General features: G+C 40.4%; 1 protein-coding gene across 1 annotated transcript in view; it reads right to left on the bottom strand.

Annotated features, from left to right (window-relative positions):
- Positions 1 to 1,534: 1,534 nt before the first annotated feature.
- Positions 1,535 to 20,083, bottom strand: part of LOC126235085 (uncharacterized) — a 1,179,108-nt gene continuing 1,160,559 nt past the window's right edge. Inside the window, exon 13 of the mRNA XM_049943819.1 lies at positions 1,535 to 2,624. Within this exon, the coding sequence (XP_049799776.1) occupies positions 2,499 to 2,624 (126 nt within the window). The 3' untranslated portion in view covers positions 1,535 to 2,498. The remainder of the gene's footprint in view (positions 2,625 to 20,083) is intronic.

The raw sequence follows: 20,083 nt of genomic DNA, 5'->3' as shown, positions 1-20,083 counted from the left end.
ACAGGGCCAACACCCGGCATCATGGTGTGGGGAGCGATCTCCTACACTGGCCGTACACCACTGGTGATCGTCGAGGGGACACTGAATAGTGCACGGTACATCCAAACCGTCATCGAACCCATCGTTCTAGCATTCCTAGACCGGCAAGGGAACTTGCTGTTCCAACAGGACAATGCACGTCCGCATGTATCCCGTGCCACCCAACGTGCTCTAGAAGGTGTAAGTCAACTACCCTGGCCAGCAAGATCTCCGGATCTGTCCCCCATTGAGCATGTTTGGGACTGGATGAAGCGTCGTCTCACGCGGTCTGCACGTCCAGCACGAACGCTGGTCCAACTGAGGCGCCAGGTGGAAATGGCATGGCAAGCCGTTCCACAGGACTACATCCAGCATCTCTACGATCGTCTCCATGGGAGAATAGCAGCCTGCATTGCTGCGAAAGGTGGATATACACTGTACTAGTGCCGACATTGTGCATGCTCTGTTGCCTGTGTCTATGTGCCTGTGGTTCTGTCAGTGTGATCATGTGATGTATCTGACCCCAGGAATGTGTCAATAAAGTTTCCCCTTCCTGGGACAATGAATTCACGGTGTTCTTATTTCAATTTCCAGGAGTGTAGGTATAATTGAATAACTATAAATAGTTTCAAATATAAGGGTTTCAGATAATTTTAGGTATTATTAGTTAATGTATTAATATGATTTTGGGTTCATTTATTTGTTATTTTATGTGCTAGATGCTCCCAGAGTGTCGCGTCACAACTTCCATTCAACATGCATATGTCATCACCAGTAATTCCGTGGAGTCTGCAGCACATGCAGTCCGCCATGGAGCCCCTCCATGGTGAAGTGCTTGGGCTACATAACAATTCAAGAAGTTCTCTGTATGGATGTATTAGAGAACAAAGGACAGGGTAGAGATAGAACTGCCATGTTTATATGCCTAATGTACAAGCTGTTAAATGTTCACATTCTAAGTTGGATAATAAATCCAAACTTTGTTCTGTGTACATGATCTTTTACTTCGTAGTAGAAGCTGTATTATGTAATGAATGTCTGACATAGGCAAGAGTTCCGATTGACATACACAGAAACTGACTTCTAGGCTGCTGGAAACCTTGCATATGCTTTGGCACATTTAGTTGACATCTTTCAGATATTTCCAAATTATTAACAAAATATATTTACAAAGGATTAATGCAAAAGGTCAAATAACAATATTTGTTTCATTGGTATACTTACTGTTGATACCTTATAAGCTTCCTCACAGTAGTCAATTCATAAGAACTCTTTCCAGCTAGAAGTATCGCATTTTCATATACTGTCTTTTAAGGCAAGCAAATGGAAACCTAAGCTTAGACAGTGATTATTAAGGACTGGTGTGAAATTGCTTCTGTTATTTGAGTTCTTACGCTATTCATAATTTTTTGGCATATCATTGTCTACTTTGACTACTATTTCACATCTACATGTGACAACTTCTTCATTGCTCATAGGTCCTGTTTCTGTATTACCTAAAAAGATTTACTAGAAATCAGTAAGTACAACTTTTATTTGTCCAAGTGTGTTTGTGAGTCACAGCATAACCCTTAACGTTTTCCATTTGTAATCATTCAGAAATAATGATTTATGGAACAAAAAGAAAATGTATATTTATTGTAATAATCTTAATAACGATGTTGAATATTTGTGATACTCAACAAATATTTTGCTAAAATATTAATGGAAGAAGGGTTTTTGGTGATTATTTTTATAGAAACAAAATTAGTTCCATTAAATTAAAGATTCTGTTACAAAACAAAGGTAATAAATTCAGTTGACAAATGGATTTTTTTTATAATAACACTTAAATACTAAAAAAAGAACTTAACAAAATTGGTGGAATTGTTTTGAGTCCATACACATGTGTAATATAATGGCAACAATCATCAGTGTGGAAAGTCAACATTTCAGAGTATGGCAATAAATGTGATGCAACAGAATCAAGAAATAAAAATCCTTATCAGATCTTTTCTCATCCAATACTATCCAACAGACTCCAGATTTTTTGTATCAGTATTTAAATATGTGTACAAAATTTTTCAGTGGGTGCATGAAAGGTCTGACATAAATTATGTTGGTTCAGTTTGATAGTTTGTGCTTTTTTCCCACAGTATTTTTTGTACCACACAGTAGTTGATATTGTTGGTAACATTTAAGTATTGTGTGATTATCTTATTGTAGGAAGATATCTGTCAGTATATACATCACTATAAATTACCGAGTAACACCTTTCAATATTACAAGTTTATCACTCTTGTTGAATCTTATTTTGTACTTATCAGTTCTTTTTTCCAAATATATAGTGTCTATCATGAGTAAAAGTAATACCTTTCATTCACTAACAACAACAATGTAACAGACTGAACAGACTGCCCTGAGGTACACACTATGCACTGATCTTACAGAGCTGGTCATTAATTCTCTTCAGATTACTGAATATTTAATTCTTCAAATTGCTAACTGCAGAGCCGTATGATGAAAAGAAGTAGAAATATTAATGCTGATACAGCTCCCACAAGTATAACACACCGTGATACAGCAGCTTCATTGGTTCTGGGCTTGTAGTGGTTCAGCAAACCTTGCTGTTTGTAAACAGAAATAGAAATATTAAAAAATAATACACTATAAGTGTGATACTTTTTTAAAAAAATGTAGAATATGAACAATGTACAAATTATAAATTTAAAGTGCTTTACACAAGGAAATTATTTGTAAGTTAATAAGACTGACACTCTTATTCATAAGTCTCTTGATAACATTTCATTATTAAGACTGACAACTCCCCCCCTCATATATATATATATATATATATATATATATATATATATATATATATATATATATATATATATATATATATACATGGCTATGTAGTCACAGCAGTTACATTATCCTACCCAGAGTAGAATGGCAGGTGGTGCTGGATAAGGTTAGTAACAAAAGAAAGGATGGAGAGAAGGGAAGCTGACAGCTACCAGGTTGGTGGGAAGGTGGGGGGCATGTACAGGCAGCAAGGCAATGGGATACGAATGTGGCACTGGTGAACATGCCTCATGTATGCAGGGATGTTGTATAAGGTGCAGAATGAATTGAAAGGAATGAGAGGGAAAGGGGACAGAGAAAGAGGGAGACCATGGAGAGAAAGGAGTGAGTGTACATTACTGGAATTAAGTTGGAGGCATGGAGACAGAGATGGTGATGGTGATGGTGGACGGTAAGAGCAGTGGTCAGCAGAGACTGAGGCCAGTAAATCTAGTCCACAAACATTTATATACTGGGTCAGTGAACTCTGAAGGTGGACACTGTGTGTAAGGTCAGCAACTACTTCAGTTTTATTATTATGAGCCTGTCAACCATTCAGCACATTGACTATATGGTGATCTTTGTACTCCATCCAGAACTTTTTTTTGTATTTTATCTATGCATTTTTTATTTACATTAAACTACATTTAAACTATATTTTCCAATTATCACACTTTCATGTTACAATAAGACAGGCAAGAGGCAAACTGAAGTAAAACCAAAGTAGTCAGTATATTTTTGGAATTTATGCTTCACTGATTCTTAACATTAACCAGAATCAAAACTGTAACAGAATGATTTTCATCCACTTATGACAAATGTTAATGAAAATTTATTGTCCTATCTCTTCTAATATTATGTAATGCGTAAACAAGACTGAAAATACAAATAGTGGCTTGCAGTCAATGGAAATAATCATTGTTAGTTACTGGCAGCTGGAAGAGACTACAAATATTGAATATGATGAAGGTACAGGAACTGTCCATGAATCAGTCTCAAAGTGGTACTACACATGTTAGTAGTACCTGTATCTTCTTCGACAATCTGCTGAAAAATGCATTCAGTGAAGTCAGGTGTGCCTATGCATCAAATCTCAGCAAGGACACAATAAACGACAGGAGAGGTCTGATTGTGTTCAGTCTTGTATCCATCATCATTCACATGGCTTTACAGAAACATCATATTTTAAAATGAGTACCCTACCATGGTTAAGCAGAACATTTATACATCTACATACATACTCCGCAAACCACCCTGAAATTTCTGAACGAAATCATAAGTTGATTTTTGAATGCGTGCATAGGGTACCTGATGTCTCGGTCTGTGGAATACCTGTCGCATCAAGAAACAAAAAACTTTTTCTGCAGACAAAAGGGGACGGGGCTATATGAGCTGAGCCAAATAAACGTGAATGGGTGAATGCCAATCGCTGTTTGTTTATGTGGTTGATTGGGTGTGCGAATGATCAGCGTTGTTGTAATTAGTGAAACCCATGGATTTAGACTAACAGAGTGGAAATGAACGACCAACAGGAATATCAGGTAAGAATGATTATATATTATCTTCTTGGTGTAACCAAGAAAATGAAATTTTGACAGAAAATTTTTGCCAGATCGCCACATTACTAAGGCCGGTTGTACAGTCCCCAATTAGCAGCCACTGAAATTCTATTCTCGGAATAGTGCGGAAAACGCGTTGTACGAACACATAATAACGCCTAACTGTAGAATAAATGCAGGAGGACTGAACCCGTGATTCTAGCAGAGTTAACTGGAGAATAAGTTTTGACAGTGGCAGCAATAGTTACAGAATTAGTAATGACAAGATTGTTATAACGGGGAAGAGAAAGAAACGGGGACATCACACAAATTATGTGGAAGAATGTGACGACACCAAATTTATAAAAAAATTTCGTAGTACTACTACTACTACTTTTCGATAGCGTGCTTGACAAAGTGGAGCATATGAACGAAATATGGAAGATTTTCTAACATAAAACTTTTTCCTTGTAGTGAGCGTGATAGGCATTTGATATTAGTACTTTGTCAATTATATTCTGTGGTGTTATTTATGTGAATGAGGTAGATAAAAATGAGCATTTTTGCCAAAACAATCTCGCTTATTTGGCGTATGTTACAGTTGCTGCAATATTAGGAAGGCCTATTTCCTTTTTTTATAGCAGACAGTGGAAAAATAAGCATAATCAAATAGAAACCTCACGAGTCTTGGGTGTAATACCTATTAACAACATTTTCAGTGTTAGACAACGACATTTTGATTTTTCATGTAGCAAAATGTTTAACGAACTTTGGTGAGGTAATAGATTCTTTCGCAGAAAAGAAGGCGCGAGGGTGTAAAGCCACAACAAGATTAGAGAGGGAAAAAAATGCTAGGACCTAAGGATTGAAGAAATGTGTCCTATCTTTACTCGTTTTATATCACTCAGAAGAGAAAGTTATTAGCTAATAGGCAATTAAGAGTGCAAATTTACTGAAGAGTTCTTATTCTCCTAGTCACATATAATCCCACCCAGTATTAATAGCGGTTTTTTTCCCAGGGAGACAGGACGTAAAACTGGTCAACTGAAAGCAGGAGAGGCACCACATGACATTTTAATCTACAATGTCCTGAATGTAGGTGTGATGGCCTCCATTACGAAATATACACGTTCGAATGCCACAGAGCAAAATGTAGTGACGTGCAAACTCGTCAACTGAAAGCAGGACAGGCACCACACGACATTTTAATTTACACTGTCCTGAAGGTAGGTGTGATGGCTTCCATTACGAAATATACACGTTCGAATTCCACAGAGCAAAATATAGTGACGTGCGACAGAAGAACGCTACGTGAAGAGGCGCAGCACTGCACTTTGGCACACGTAAGACCAAATAACATGTCTTACATTTCCTCGAACATACATGTTTTATACATCAACATCTTCAGAAAGATGTGCACTACAAAACTAATATATTTTTGAAAAATCGATCAAGAACAAATCGATTTTTAAAAAAAAGCGCTCGAGTGGGAAAAGGGGGAGGGGGCATCACTACCAAGTTTTTGCCCTGATTCGGAAATCTCGTAGATCCGAGGCTGTCTTATCCTCATTTTCACTAATGTTTCCACCAGATGTTGATCCCTGATTGTTCATGTTTTTTATGTGCTAACTGCTTGTGGTATTTTCAGGTGTCAGCCTCTGAATCTTCTTTATCCTCATCATCTGACATGTTGTCCTTGATTGTAAGGACGTTGAATTTCTGTACATATTTATTTTGTAACTAATTACCTTTGATTCTGAGATGGCATCATTGAAGTTCATGGCCTTGAATCTTGGGTCAAGAGTTGTAACTGCCAGAATGTTCTAAATTGTCGAGTCTTCTTGGCAGTTTATTTATTTCATTTTTAAACTTTCTTTGTAATTATCACATTTTCGACTCTGTACTGAACACAACTGGCCAACGAGATAATTTTGCTGTTTAGTAAGTATCCCCTGAAATTACATTTATTAAATTTTCAAATGGTCATAGAAATTTCACCATTTCTTTGACACAGTCTTAACTGGCTACTGGAAACCATTAGGGCAGCCTCAGGTCTAATTAATAATATCGCTCCCCCAACGTACACTAACCCCAGGGATCGTTCTAACGTATACCAGCACGAATTCCATCGTATGTGAACGTCAAGTGCCATTTTTTAACTTGGCTTTCCTTCAGTCTACCTGTCTTTTCCATAACCCGTCACTTGCATTGAGGCTCACTTTAATACATTTGACAACGTTTCGGACCTTACTTACCAATTCTGTGCAGTTATTTGCATCATCAATGAATTTAGTTATGACTAAGATAGTCGTATTGGCAAAACAAGGGTTAATTGTTTTTTCACCAACCATGTCCCGATTATGCAATGACAGCTGAAACTTTTTCAGTTGAAACATTCCACTGAGACAATATATCTATCAGTTTTCCAGTGATGTACAGCATTTATTATGTCCAAATATTTTATGTGATGCAGTAGTTTTTAGTACTCTGTAACTATGTTTTGAAAATATCACTCACTGCGTCATACTTATCGTCAACCCTGGTTTTTATTGCTTCTCTACTTGACATCTTGAACAATGGAAACTGGGACATTGAGAATCATAGTGATCAGAGCGCATAATTCAGTGGAAACTAACTGAAGAACTTGATAATCCCATGAACTTCATATTTTACTTACATACTTCTACAAAAGTACAAAAATCTGATGCAGTAAAGGACAGCAGTAAATGTAGCATTGCACGAATTACAAGACTTGATGCGTTGCAGTCTGAGCGTCCACTAACGGAATGAATCATCTATTGTTGAACGTTGTCAATGGTTCCGGACTTCTGTCGCCGATGCATCGGCGATGAATCACCATTCAAAACATCGATGCTCACCTCGATGCTTATGGACGAAAACTCGATGTTTCCAAAACATCGATATAGCCATAGTGAGCATTGAGAATTTTGTGTGTATTCTCCACAGAGTCGAAAAAGGCCGTACCATTAATTTGTTAGAGGAGCTTGAACTTTATAAAGCAAAAAGAAAGAACCCACTAAACTGCTTTACTGATAGAGCGACTTCGTACCCAATACCTACTTAGTTTTGCATGTTAATGTTTTACTGGCCATTAAAACTGCTACAGCAACAAGAAATGCAGATGGTAAACGGGTATTCATATTATACTAGAGGAGACATGTGATTACCTTTTCACGCAATTTGGGTGCATGGATCCTGAGAAATCAGTACCCAGAACAACCACCTCTGGCCGTAATAACGGCCTTGATACGCCTGGGTATTGAGTCAAACAGAGCTTGGATGGCGTGTATAGGTACAGCTGCCCATGCAGCTTCAACACGATACCACAGTTCTTCACGAGTAGTGACTGGCGTATTTTGACGAACCAGTTGCTCGTCCACCATTGACCAGACGTTTTTAATTGGTGAGAGATCTGGAGAATGTGCTGGCCAGGGCATCAGTCGAACATTTTCTGTATCCAGAAAGGCCCGTACAGGACCTGCAACATGCGGTCGTGCATTATCCTGCTGAAGTGTAAAGTTTCGCAGGGATCGAATGAAGGGTAGAGCCACGGATCGTAACACATCTGAAATGTAACGTCCACTGTTCAAAGTGCAGTCAATGCGAACAAGAGGTAACCGAAACGTGTAACCAATGGCACCCCATATCATCACGCCGGGTGATACGCCAGTATGGCGTTTACGAATACACGCTTCCAATGTGCGTTCACCGCGATGTCGCCATGCGACCATCATGATGCTGTAAACAGAATCTGGATTCATCCGAAAAAATGACGTTTTGCCATTCGTACACCCGGGTTCGTCGTTGAGTACACCATCGCAGGCGCTCCTGTCTGTGATGCAGTGTCAAGGGTAACCGCAGCCACAGTCTCCTAGCTGATAGTCCATGCTGCTGCAAACGTCGTCGAACTGTTCGTGCAGATGGTTAATCATCTTGCAAACGTCCCCATCTGTTGACTCAGGGATCGAGACGTGGCTGCACGATCCGTTACAGCCATGCGGATAAGATGCCTGTCGTCTCGACTGCTAGTGATACGAGGCCATTGGGATCCAGCATGGCGTTCCGTATTACCCTCCTGAACCCACCGATTCCATATTCTGCTAACAATCTTTGGATCTCGACCAACGCGAGCACCAATGTCGCGATACGATAAACCGCAATCGCGATATGCTACAATCCGACCTTTACCAAAGTCGGAAACGTGAAGGTACGCATTTCTCCTCCTTACACGAGGCATCACAACAACGTTTCCCCAGGCAACGCCGGTCAACTGCTGTTTGTGTATGAAAAATCGGTTGGAAACTTTCGTCATGTCAGCACATTGTAGGTGTCGCCACCGGCGCCATCCGTGTGTGAATGCTTTGAAAAGCTAATCATTTGCATATCACAGCATCTTCTTCCTGTCGGTTAAATTTCGCTACTGTAGCACGTCATCTTCGTGGTGTAGCAATTTTAATGGCCAGTAGTGTACTTTAAGTGCTGAACGCCTCTGGTATATATAGTTTATTGATAGTTTCACCTAGTATAGAGTGCCTCACCTATTTACTTCGTTTTCGTACGTTGTACGCGTAACTCTAGTACTTTCTTTCAAATAACTTCCGGGAATTCAGCCAGGTAACACTTTCAGCGACCGCCGATATTTCGGCAGGAGAACACCCCGCCATTTTCAAGGCAAACTGCAACGGACAGGCGGCGTACATGCAAATTTAATACCTCGGTTCTCCGACAGAAGCAGGAAAGATAACACACACACACACACACTGAACACTAGTGCCACCAAAGATGATTAAATTCAGAGCTATCGATAGTGAGACTATGAATTCGTAGGTGAGGCAGCATTGACTCTGTTCCTCTGTTTGCCTTGAAAATGGCGGGGTGTTCTCCTGCCGAAATATCGGCGGTCGCTGAAAGTGTTACCTGGCTGAATTCCCGGAAGTTATTTGAAAGTTGTATACGCCAGGAGAAACTCAGGTCTCAGTATTTTCTTGTTCCTTTCCATTAACTAGATAATGTTGTTCATGCACTGATACGGAATCTTATCATTCTTTTCTTGCAACTGAGTGCCGCAGGGTACGAGGGCCCCTCTGGCGGTCACGTTCCCCTAACCACTTCTCGCCTATGCGTAACTCTGGCGTTAGCGCTAACAGAAGGCGCTCATTATGGGCAGCACTATGTTTTCTCTCATTGTGGTTTCTTTAGCTATTTGTTTTATAGTTTTGATATTATTTTCTGCACTATGAACGGTGTTTATTACTTATGTCATTATCTAGAATATTGGTACTTGAGCATATGTCAATTACTGTCTCGTACCTCTTCCTCTTTTTAACAATCTGACTATTGTCGTGTTCTATTTCTTTTTATTATTGTTATGCCTTTTGTACCTTATAAGCTCATTACAGACTTCAACGATTGTATCCCCCCCCCCCCTTTATTGTATGCTGTTCAAATAATCACTGAAACCCAGTGTACGCCTACAGTAGCGACATCTGGTGAACTTACAACACGAACATCCTGTTGCTACTGTACGGCAGCTTGTTTTGAACTGTAGTGCTACTGACAACATGACTTGTGCATATGCTGTTATTTATATATATTTGACGATGCTGGTGCTGAATCTGCATTTAACATTCGACGATGCCGCTATTGCTGCAACAAATAGAACATTGTTTTTATAAAACACTGGTATGCCTCTTCATACCTAAAGCGCACAAAAGCATATATATGTCAGTAGTACTTTTCATTATGGTCTGTTTATTGTTTTTAAGCTGTAGACAATCTCCGAGTGTATATGTTTTTCCCATATTTTTTGCTGCAGATCATAGACCGTAACCGGTAATCTGTGAAGAAAAAGTTTGTGACCATAGATGTAAATTAACGGAAATTTATCGATATATCGTCTGCGTCCCTGATTATCGTGCGTGAACCAACGCGAATGATTGTCTTCTGCCGCGAGACGCCGTCTACAAACGACGAATAAAACATTAATTCATTTCTACGAAATTAAATGGAATTATTTACGAGTATGTTTTACATATTATTTTTCTTGTCTCAACTGTTAAGGAAGGCGACAAGGTGTTTCATTTTTTGTGATGCAAAATGCCTGAAAATTCTTGCAGTTTAATAAACAAAACAGATACATTTAACGGAGACTTTAATCATCAATAATATATTCTCCTTCACTATTTACAGCAGTCTGCCAACTCTGGGGTAACTCTTCGATTCCGCTACTACAGAAATCACGTGGTTTTTAGGCGAACTCATTTAGCCATATTCGCAGCGCATTTTCGTCCGGATAGGAAATTCCTTGTAGGTTTTTAGATGTGGAGCTGAAAAGATGAAAATTTGAGGGCGCAAGATGAGGTAACAAGGTAGGCGTGGAATGCCTTCCCATCCCAATATCTGTATAGCGTTTTTTGTCAGTCTAGCATAATTTGGGCGGGCGTTAGCGTAGAGTAGCATCACTTCATGCACTTTCCCTGGTCGTTGTTATTGGATTGTGTCTGCAAAATGTCTCAGTTGTCGACAATAAAAAATGTCAGTAGTGATGATTACTTCTCGGGGAAGCAATTCGTAGTACACTATGTCGTCGCTGTTCCACCAGATGCATATCATTTATCTTTTGTGATGAGCGCAAGTCTTTGTATGGGGAGTGGCTACTTTGTTTGGGCTCAGCCATTCCTCTCTTTTCCTTATGTTAGCGTAAAGACATTTCTCGTCACCAGTAATGATAAAGGATAGGAATAGTCGGCGGTGTTCACGAGACAATTGATGACGAGCAAGCAAAGAGACATATAAGGCGCGCCGCATATAGCCGCTTTTTGAGCCTTCCCCACTGCATGCAAATATCGCACGATGGTGAAATGATCACAGTTCATCACATTTCCCAGTCCTCGAGTACACAGAGGTGGATCATTGTGGATTAATGAGTTTCAACGATCTTCATCGAACCCCGAAAGTCCTCCTGAACGTGGAGAGTCACTGATGTCATAACGATCCATCTTAAAAAGATTTTCTCTGTTCAATGTCATTATAGTCATACACGACGCAAATGTTTCTGGCTGCTTCCGATGCTGTCATCCCCCTGCTGATTTCAAAACGAAGAAAATGTTGGAAATGTTCAGATTTCTCCACTTAGCAACCCATTTTCTAGCGTCCACAGCTACACTCACTATCACCAAATGACAAAATGACGATAAGTAAACTCAAATAGAAACAGTGAACTGCAAATAAAAAATGACAATTGATAAATAAATCCATAGCAAACGGAATACCGATATACAAAACAAAAACGTTTCGAACTTATGCACCAATATAATATTCGCGACGGCGACGACGAATCTGGGAGATGTTAGTCAGAACTTGAACGTGATAAGGCTGAAGAATGTGAATATGATACTTATTCAGGTACAGTATTACTGCCACTTCTGGTGTTGAAACGGCTTCTGTCAATAATAGCTCTTTTTTTCTGATGTGCATGTAAATCCAAATGAAACAAGAAGCTATTTAGCCAAAGAAGCCTTTCTAAAAACACAATCACACTTATATTATCCCACATTTATCTGGAGTCAAGGTGACCAACTGTTTATGTGTCAAAAGCTGGAGTCTCCTGTAAAACTGGTCCAGAATGAAACTAGAGCTGTTTCTGGCCGCAGTTAACTTTATGATACTTTATATTGTATAGAGTAACAATAAGACATTGAAAAATACAAGAAAATACAATATGAACTGATTATTTAATGCAACTGTGACGTCAAATAGTGGTGTCACTCCATATTTACGTATTAAGTACCATACGTGATTATGAGATGAAGAAATCGGCGTATTGTTTGTTGTTTAGTGAATTTTGTAGGAGCAACACGAGCACGGGGTGATGAGATCTGGGCCAACGTTGTAGAAAATGCAGAGGCGTCACATCTTCTCTAGCATATACATTAACTAGCATTCAACATGATATGTTACTTGCACGGGAAGTGTGTACAAAATGTTTTCCGACGCTGTATGCACAAAATATCTAGCAAACCGAAGTACAGGGCAATTACAAATGATTGAAGTGATTTCATAAATTCACTGTAGCTCCATCCATTGACATTTGGTCACGACACACTACAGATACGTAGAAAAACTCAAAGTTTTGTTCGGCTGAAGCCGCACTTCAGGTTTCTGCCGCCAGAGCGCTCGAGAGCGCAGTGAGACAAAATGGCGACAGGAGCCGAGAAAGCGTATGTCGTGCTTGAAATGCACTCACATCAGTCAGTCATAACAGTGGAACGACACATCAGGACGAAGTTCAACAAAGATCCACCAACTGCTAACTCAATTCGGCGATGGTATGCGCAGTTTAAAGCTTCTGGATACCTCTGTAAGGGGAAATCAACGGGTCGGCCTGCAGTGAGCGAAGAAACGGTTGAACTCGTGCGGGCAAGTTTCACGCGTAGCCCGCGGAAGTCGACGAATAAGGCAAGCAGGGAGCTAAACGTACCACAGCCGACGGTTTGGAAAATCTTACGGAAAAGGCTAAAGCAGAAGCCTTACCGTTTACAATTGCTACAAGCCCTGACACCCGATGACAAAGTCAAACGCTTTGAATTTTCGGCGCGGTTGCAACAGCTCATGGAAGAGGATGCGTTCAGTGCGAAACTTGTTTTCAGTGATGAAGCAACATTTTTTCTTAATGGTGAAGTGAACAGACACAATGTGCGAATCTGGACGGTAGAGAATCCTCACGCATTCGTGCAGCAAATTCGCAATTCACCAAAAGTTAACGTGTTTTGTGCAATCTCACGGTTTAAACTTTACGGCCCCTTTTTCTTCTGCGAAAAAAACGTTATAGGACATGTGTATCTGGACATGCTGGAAAATTGGCTCATGCCACAACTGGAGACCGACAGCGCCGACTTCATCTTTCAACAGGATGGTGCTCCACCACACTTCCATCATGATGTTCAGCATTTCTTAAACAGGAGATTGGAAAACCGATGGATCGGTCGTGGTGGAGATCATGATCAGCAATTCATGTCATGGCCTCCATGCTCTCCCGACTTAACCCCATGCGATTTCTTTCTGTGGGGTTATGTGAAAGATTCAGTGTTTAAACCTCCTCTACCAAGAAACGTGCCAGAACTGCGAGCTTGCATCAACGATGCTTTCGAACTCATTGATGGGGACATGCTGCGCCGAGTGTGGGAGGAACTTGATTATCGGCTTGATGTCTGCCAAATCACTAAAGGGGCACATATCGAACATTTGTGAATGCCTAAAAAAACTTTTTGAGTTTTTGTATGTGTGTGCAAAGCATTGTGAAAATATCTCAAATAATAAAGTTATTGTAGAGCTGTGAAATCGCTTCAATCATTTGTAATAACCTTGTATTTTAATGCTACAAAACGTTTTGTGCTGTATTTCTGAAACCCTGTTTGCTAAGTTACACTACCTATATTTTGGACATTGTAAGTTCAGCTGGAGTAAGTGCCGGTAAGTAAATGCTGTTTGTACTTAAGGAATTAACAGCTTTCTTATAATTACTTTGTTTTTATCAATAAGCAAGTGTTCTTATTCACTAACATAATAAAATTTTTACATAAATTTTATTTCTTTTTGCAAAAATAAAACATAAAATATATACACGAACATGAAACAACAAGAGAGAAATTATCTTGTTGACGAAGCACTTCGGTTTTCGAGGGACACAGTGACGAGATGCGCATTCCGATGGAAAAAAGTAGACCTATGAGGCAGAAGAAAATGATGCTGGAGAGAAGGCTGAGACGAGGCGCTGACTTTGTATTAGGAACTGAGAAGGGCCATGTTAGAGTGCATTGACAGGTGACTACAAAAAATGGATACACATTGCCAAACCATGGAACATTTTAGAGCCCAGCAAACTGGTTAAAACCTAAAAAACAAGAAACATTCCGCAACTGTGAAAAGTTTAGTTGACAGTTATGATGAGATTTATGAAGATAGTGTCCTTGAAGGAATTACACACCTGAAAAGATTTCTGCAACCTGCCATTTAAGATTTTTACATTTAATGGGTGGATATGATTTTTCCAAATCTGTCCCCAACCTCATTTTAGTATTAAAATTTTTCTCAACTTTGTGTGTTTCGTTTGCGTCATATGAGAGGAGTTTTTAAAAATCAGAACTAAATATGATTATTTTAGGTTCACTATGACTTAAGTACGACGCTATAATTTGTCAGTTTTGTCAGTTAAAACAGTGCAGCTAAATGTATGTATTTTGACAATGCAGTTTCAAAATTTGCAGCACAAAAAATTAGAACGAAGAGATTCTAAGCTAAATGTTAAAGTCATCTACCATTAAGAAGATCTAAGGTTGTCTGTACTGCTTCATTAATAATCAGTTTAAAATGTATTATTTATGAAAATGCTTTTTACTTGTTTCCATTCATAAAACTGTTCGCAAAATAATTAACATTGTACTGTGCTACTTAATAGCTTCTATCAAAAATTGTTTCTGTAAAAAAAAAAAAAAAAAGAATTTTGATGTTATTGTGGGGTTGGTGGGGTATGACAAGTTAATCTCCGTACCATGTGCCAAACAACCTAGCTACCCCACAGCCTAAAAGGAGTACATGCATAATTAATATACACTAACCACACATTTTATAATAACAATATTCATTCATAAATAACAAATAATGTAGCTGAACTTTTTTTTTTAATAATTAACCTTGAGTAATTTATAAATGGTTCTCCTGTGAATTAACAACTAAAGAAGTGTTAGATAAAGGCTAGATACGTTAGTTTTAATAGAATCCTGTCAATGAGATAGCAAAATGAAATGGTGGAATACTACTGACCGTGACAATCGGACCTGCTGCCCTAACTAACTTCATCCCGCTATCTTCAGATAAATAATAGCATACCTGAAAGATTTTACTATCTCCTTGACTGTGGCAGCATCGGCGAATGCAATCTACAGTATTTTTTCAATCGGAAAGTTAGCAGAATAAGGTATAGGGCGAAAGTACACAAATAACAAGCAGAGAGATAGAGGGTCCAGTAAACACAAATCAAATGCGGGGTAACGTTTAGGGTGTGTGACAGCACCAATCCACAATGCTAGATTGTCTGCAGCAAACGCCAATCCTTAATGGGTTTATGAATTTATAAAAGAAGAATACAAAAGACGCAAAGTAATTTGTATTGCCCTTATGGAGTTCTCGTTGGTAAAATGCGCGGGAAACAGGTCTGAGAGAAAGAGAGGAGACATTGTTTGACCTTAAGGGTGAATGAGATTCGAACGCAAAGCGCAGCATGTGCGGCAACTCTTACCAAACTCGCATCAGCGTCGGCTTGCATAGCAGACTGTTTGAGCGTGTAGTTTCTGTGTGTGTGTGTGTGTGTGTGTGTGTGTGTTCCTAAGGGACCAAACTGCTGAGGTCATTGGTCCCTAGACTTACACACTTCTTAAACTAACTTATGCTATGAGCAACACATGCACCCATGGCCGAGGGAGGACTCGAAACTTCGGCGGGAGGGGGCCGCGTATCCGTGACATGGCGCCTCAAACCGCACGGCCACTCCGAGCGGCGTAGTTTCAGTGATTATTCAGTGATTGTAGTAGCAGCTATGTGCACACTCCCGCGACATGGTCAGATTCCTACCGCGATTATTCTATGCACATCTAATTCCAAGGTGAAGGGAGGTCAGAACATTCTGCAAGCTAAGATGGTGGCAGACTTCAGCGCCAATTTTCACGAACAGTCCAAAACCAAACGGCGTCGACGAGAGCGAGCGATTGCCTAGGTGGTGAGCCCACCAGTAGAACATATCCCCTGCAGCCAACATTACAGGTGAGGCTGCGCTGACCTCTAAAAATTCCCACTGTTTTTTATGCAGTGAGACGGGGGAAACTTCTAGGCTCTTACGTTGTCTGCCGGCCGGAGTGGCCGAGCGGTTCTAGGCGCTACAGTCTGGAAACGCGCGACCGCGACGGTCGCAGGTTCGAATCCTGCCTCGGGCATGGATGTGTGTGATGTTCTTAGGTTAGTTAGGTTTAAGTAGTTCTAAATTCTAGGGGACTGATGACCTCAGAAGTTAAGTCCCATAGTGCTCAGAGCCATTTGAACTATTTTTTTTTCTTACGTTGTCTATTCTGAAGTGATGTCAGTCGAGTATGCAGAAAAAAGTCTTTCTCCGTGACAGCGTGGCCACGAAGCCAATTTAAACCATACACATCTTTTTCCTATAGCGGTCCATCCCATATTGGGTCTTTTTAAAATAATGTGCTTGACGGTTATCAAAATTATTCTACATTATCAATTGATGGTACAATACCTCAGAAACACATGGATCGGTCCAGAATCTCGAACAAAATTGATTTTACAGTAGAAGTTTGCGTACCATAATAAGTTTTCGAACTCATTTAATATGCATGCAATCGCCTGTGATTTCGATAATTGGATTGGTAATTTCCCCTTTGGCACGTATCTGTGATTAAATTTTAAATCAGTTGAATAATTCGGTATTCTTCATTTGTGAAGAATAGGCGAAATGTTCGCTGAGACCTCTCTCTCCACGTGAGTGTGAAATATCTAGGGCAAATGTCAGGTTTATAATATTAATGCGAATGAATATTAAAGGCTATTAATATCATACTTTTTAACTAGCAGTGAAAGAGGGCATTGTCTAATTATTTATTTGTAATGTGTGCCTGAGTATTTTATTTGTAGTTGTGCCTGAGACTTGTATGCGTGGAATTTATATTTGGCTTCTAAAGGTTCTTTGTGTACAACGTTTGAAGTAGTACAAATGGGGATGTGAAAGAAGAGCTTGTTTGCTTCCCTAACACGGTTGACAGCCATGTAGAGCTGTCCGAGCTAAAAGCAACTAGCTCTAAGGTACACGCCGGCAGCACGCAGTGTCTGGCCTTGTCTTTTGTTTTGGTGATGGTATTGACATAAATTCACTGGAAACTATACACATGTAAAGTGAAAAGGTAAATTGTTAGGAAAAAGCAGGATTTGGGGTACAACAACTCGCTTACCTGCGCCACTTCCCGTCAAAATTTCTTACATCTAACCAGGCGTTTTATATGTTTTGCATTACATGTATTACGAGAAGTACGAGGGTTGCCCAGAAAGTAACGCACCGCATTTTTTTCCTCAGCCGAAAACAATGCTACAAATGCGCAACGTTACGTATGTATTATTTGAAGACTTCTGTGTGAGAGCGCCGAGTTTCTGTCACTTCCGACAGATAGCGTAGCTGTAGGACAGTTTCAAAATGGCGTCTGTAGGTGATGTACGTTACAAGCAACGTGCTGTCATTGAATTTCTCACTGCAGAGAAATAAACTGTGGCGGATATTCACAAACGCTTGTAGCATCTGCTATCAACAGAAGTACAGTTAGTCGCTGGGCACGGAGGATGATGCCATCAGAAGGCAGTTCGGTGCAGCTCCACGGCTGTCGCACTTGACATGTTGCAGCGAGTTGATGTCATTCGCGAGGACAGACGCATTACGGCTCGGCAGCTGGCACTGCATCTGTCAATCAGCATAGGAAGTGTGGATGCAATTATCTGCCCTCTTGGACATTGAAAAGTGTGTGCAAGACGGGTCCCACAGTGTCTAACGGTGGGTCACAAATCGTACAGAAAAAAAACGTTTGTCTTGATTTGTTGCAACATTTTCAAGCTGAGGGGGAAGCCTTGTCCCAGATTGTAACAGGTCATGAAACCTGGGTCCACCATTTTGAGCCCGAAACAAAACGACAGTCGATGCAATGTCGCCATTTCCACTCTCCACAGAAGAAAAAATTCAAGGCAACTGCTTCCACCAGTAAGGTCAAGATCACACTGTTCTGGGACTGTGAACGTGTGATACTCATTGATGTGACGTGAAGAGCTGGTACCATTTATTCAGATGCATATGTCAACATATTAACAAAACTCAAGATGCGCTTCCGGCGACTTCGGCGCCACAGCAACCTAGCAGATGGTTTTCTGCAACACGATAACGCTCAATCCCACGCAAGTCTGAGGACTGCTGAGCACATCGCAAAACAGGGTTGGAAAGTGTTACCCCATCCACCCTACAGCCCTGACCTAGCCCCCTTGGACTTCCACTTGTTTGGACCATTAAAGGATGCCATTCTTGAAAGACATTTTGACGACAATGAGGAGGTGATTCACACAGTGAAGCACCAGCTCTGCGACTAGGGAAAGGATTGGTACCGAAAGGGCATACTCGTCCTTGTTTCGTGCTGGAGGAAGGCCATAGAATGGGATGGAGATTATGTGAAAAAATAGGGTGTGTAGATAAAACACCATTCTTTCGTGTGTGTGATTCTCATTATGTTCAGCAAGTAATTGGTGATGAAAAAATGTGGTGCATTACTTTCTGGTCAACCCTCGTATGTTATATTGTATTTAGAAATTTAAAATTACAGTTGCACAGATAAAAAACATGCACCATTTATATTCGTTCATGATGTTCACGACAATAAACAGATTTTGGGTAGGTAGATTTTAAATATGAGCGCTAGCAGCAATGTGCGTGAGAGATAAGGGTGGAAGAAGCAGAGAAAGAAGGTGATAACACACAGTTAAAGATCATAGACTAAAACCAAGTGTCTTGACTAATAGAGAAATGAAACGAGAAGGGAGCGTAAGAAAAAAAAAAGAGATGCGTCACTAAGGAATTATTCCAGTGGGATGGACATCAGTAGATGTGATGTTCATATATCCACAAACAAATAATTACAATTTCAGAAAAACTGGATGATTTATTCAGAAGAAAGAGCTTCACAAATTGAGCATATCAGTAAAGCAATTGGTCCACCTCTGGCCTTAATGCCAGCAGTTATTCGGCTTGGTGCTGATTGGCAGAATTGTTAGATGACCCCCTGAAGGACGTCGTGCGAAGTTCTGTGCAACTTGTGAGTTAGATAGTCAAATTCCCGAAGAGGTTGGAGGGGCCTGCCTATAATGCTCCAAAAGTTCTCAACTGGGAAAAGATCTGGCGATCTTGTTGGCCAAGACAGGGTTTGGCAAGAACGAAGACAAGCAGGAGAAACTCTCGCGGTGTGTGGGCGGGCATTATCTTGCTGAAATGAAAGTCAAGGATGGTTCGCCATAAAGGCCAAAACACGGGACGTAGAATATCGCTGTAACACTGCTGTGCTGTAAGGGTGCCACGGGTGACAACCTGCTATGAAAAGATGTGGCAGCCCAGACTATCACTCCTAGTTGTGGGGCTGTATGACGGCCGACAGTCAGGTTGGTACCCCACTGCTGTCTGGGTCGTCTCCAGACACGTCTTCGGCCTGGAGTCTCATTGTCTGGAGCATAATTGTCTTCAGTGACGAGTCCACTTCCTGAGCCCTGATGACCAGTGAAGTCCTCAATGTGCTTGCTCCACAACTCCATTTCCTAGCAGTTAGTTTCGTTAGGTAGCACTATGGGATTGTTGTTGTTGTTGTTGTTGTGGTCTTCAGTACAGAGACTGGTTTGACGCAGCTCTCCATGCTACTCTATCCTGTGCAAGCTTCTTCATCTCCCAGTACCTACTGCAACCTACATCCTTCTGAATCTGCTTAGTATATTCATCTATTTGTCTCCCTCTACGATTTTTACCCTCCACTAAATTGGTGATCCCTTGATGCCTCAGAACATGTCCTACCAACCGATCCCTTCTTCTAGTCAAGTTGTGCCAC

The sequence above is a fragment of the Schistocerca nitens genome, chromosome 2, assembly GCF_023898315.1.
Source record: "Schistocerca nitens isolate TAMUIC-IGC-003100 chromosome 2, iqSchNite1.1, whole genome shotgun sequence".
Lineage (NCBI taxonomy): Eukaryota > Metazoa > Arthropoda > Insecta > Orthoptera > Acrididae > Schistocerca > Schistocerca nitens.
This window is presented reverse-complemented; position numbering and strand designations above follow the sequence as displayed.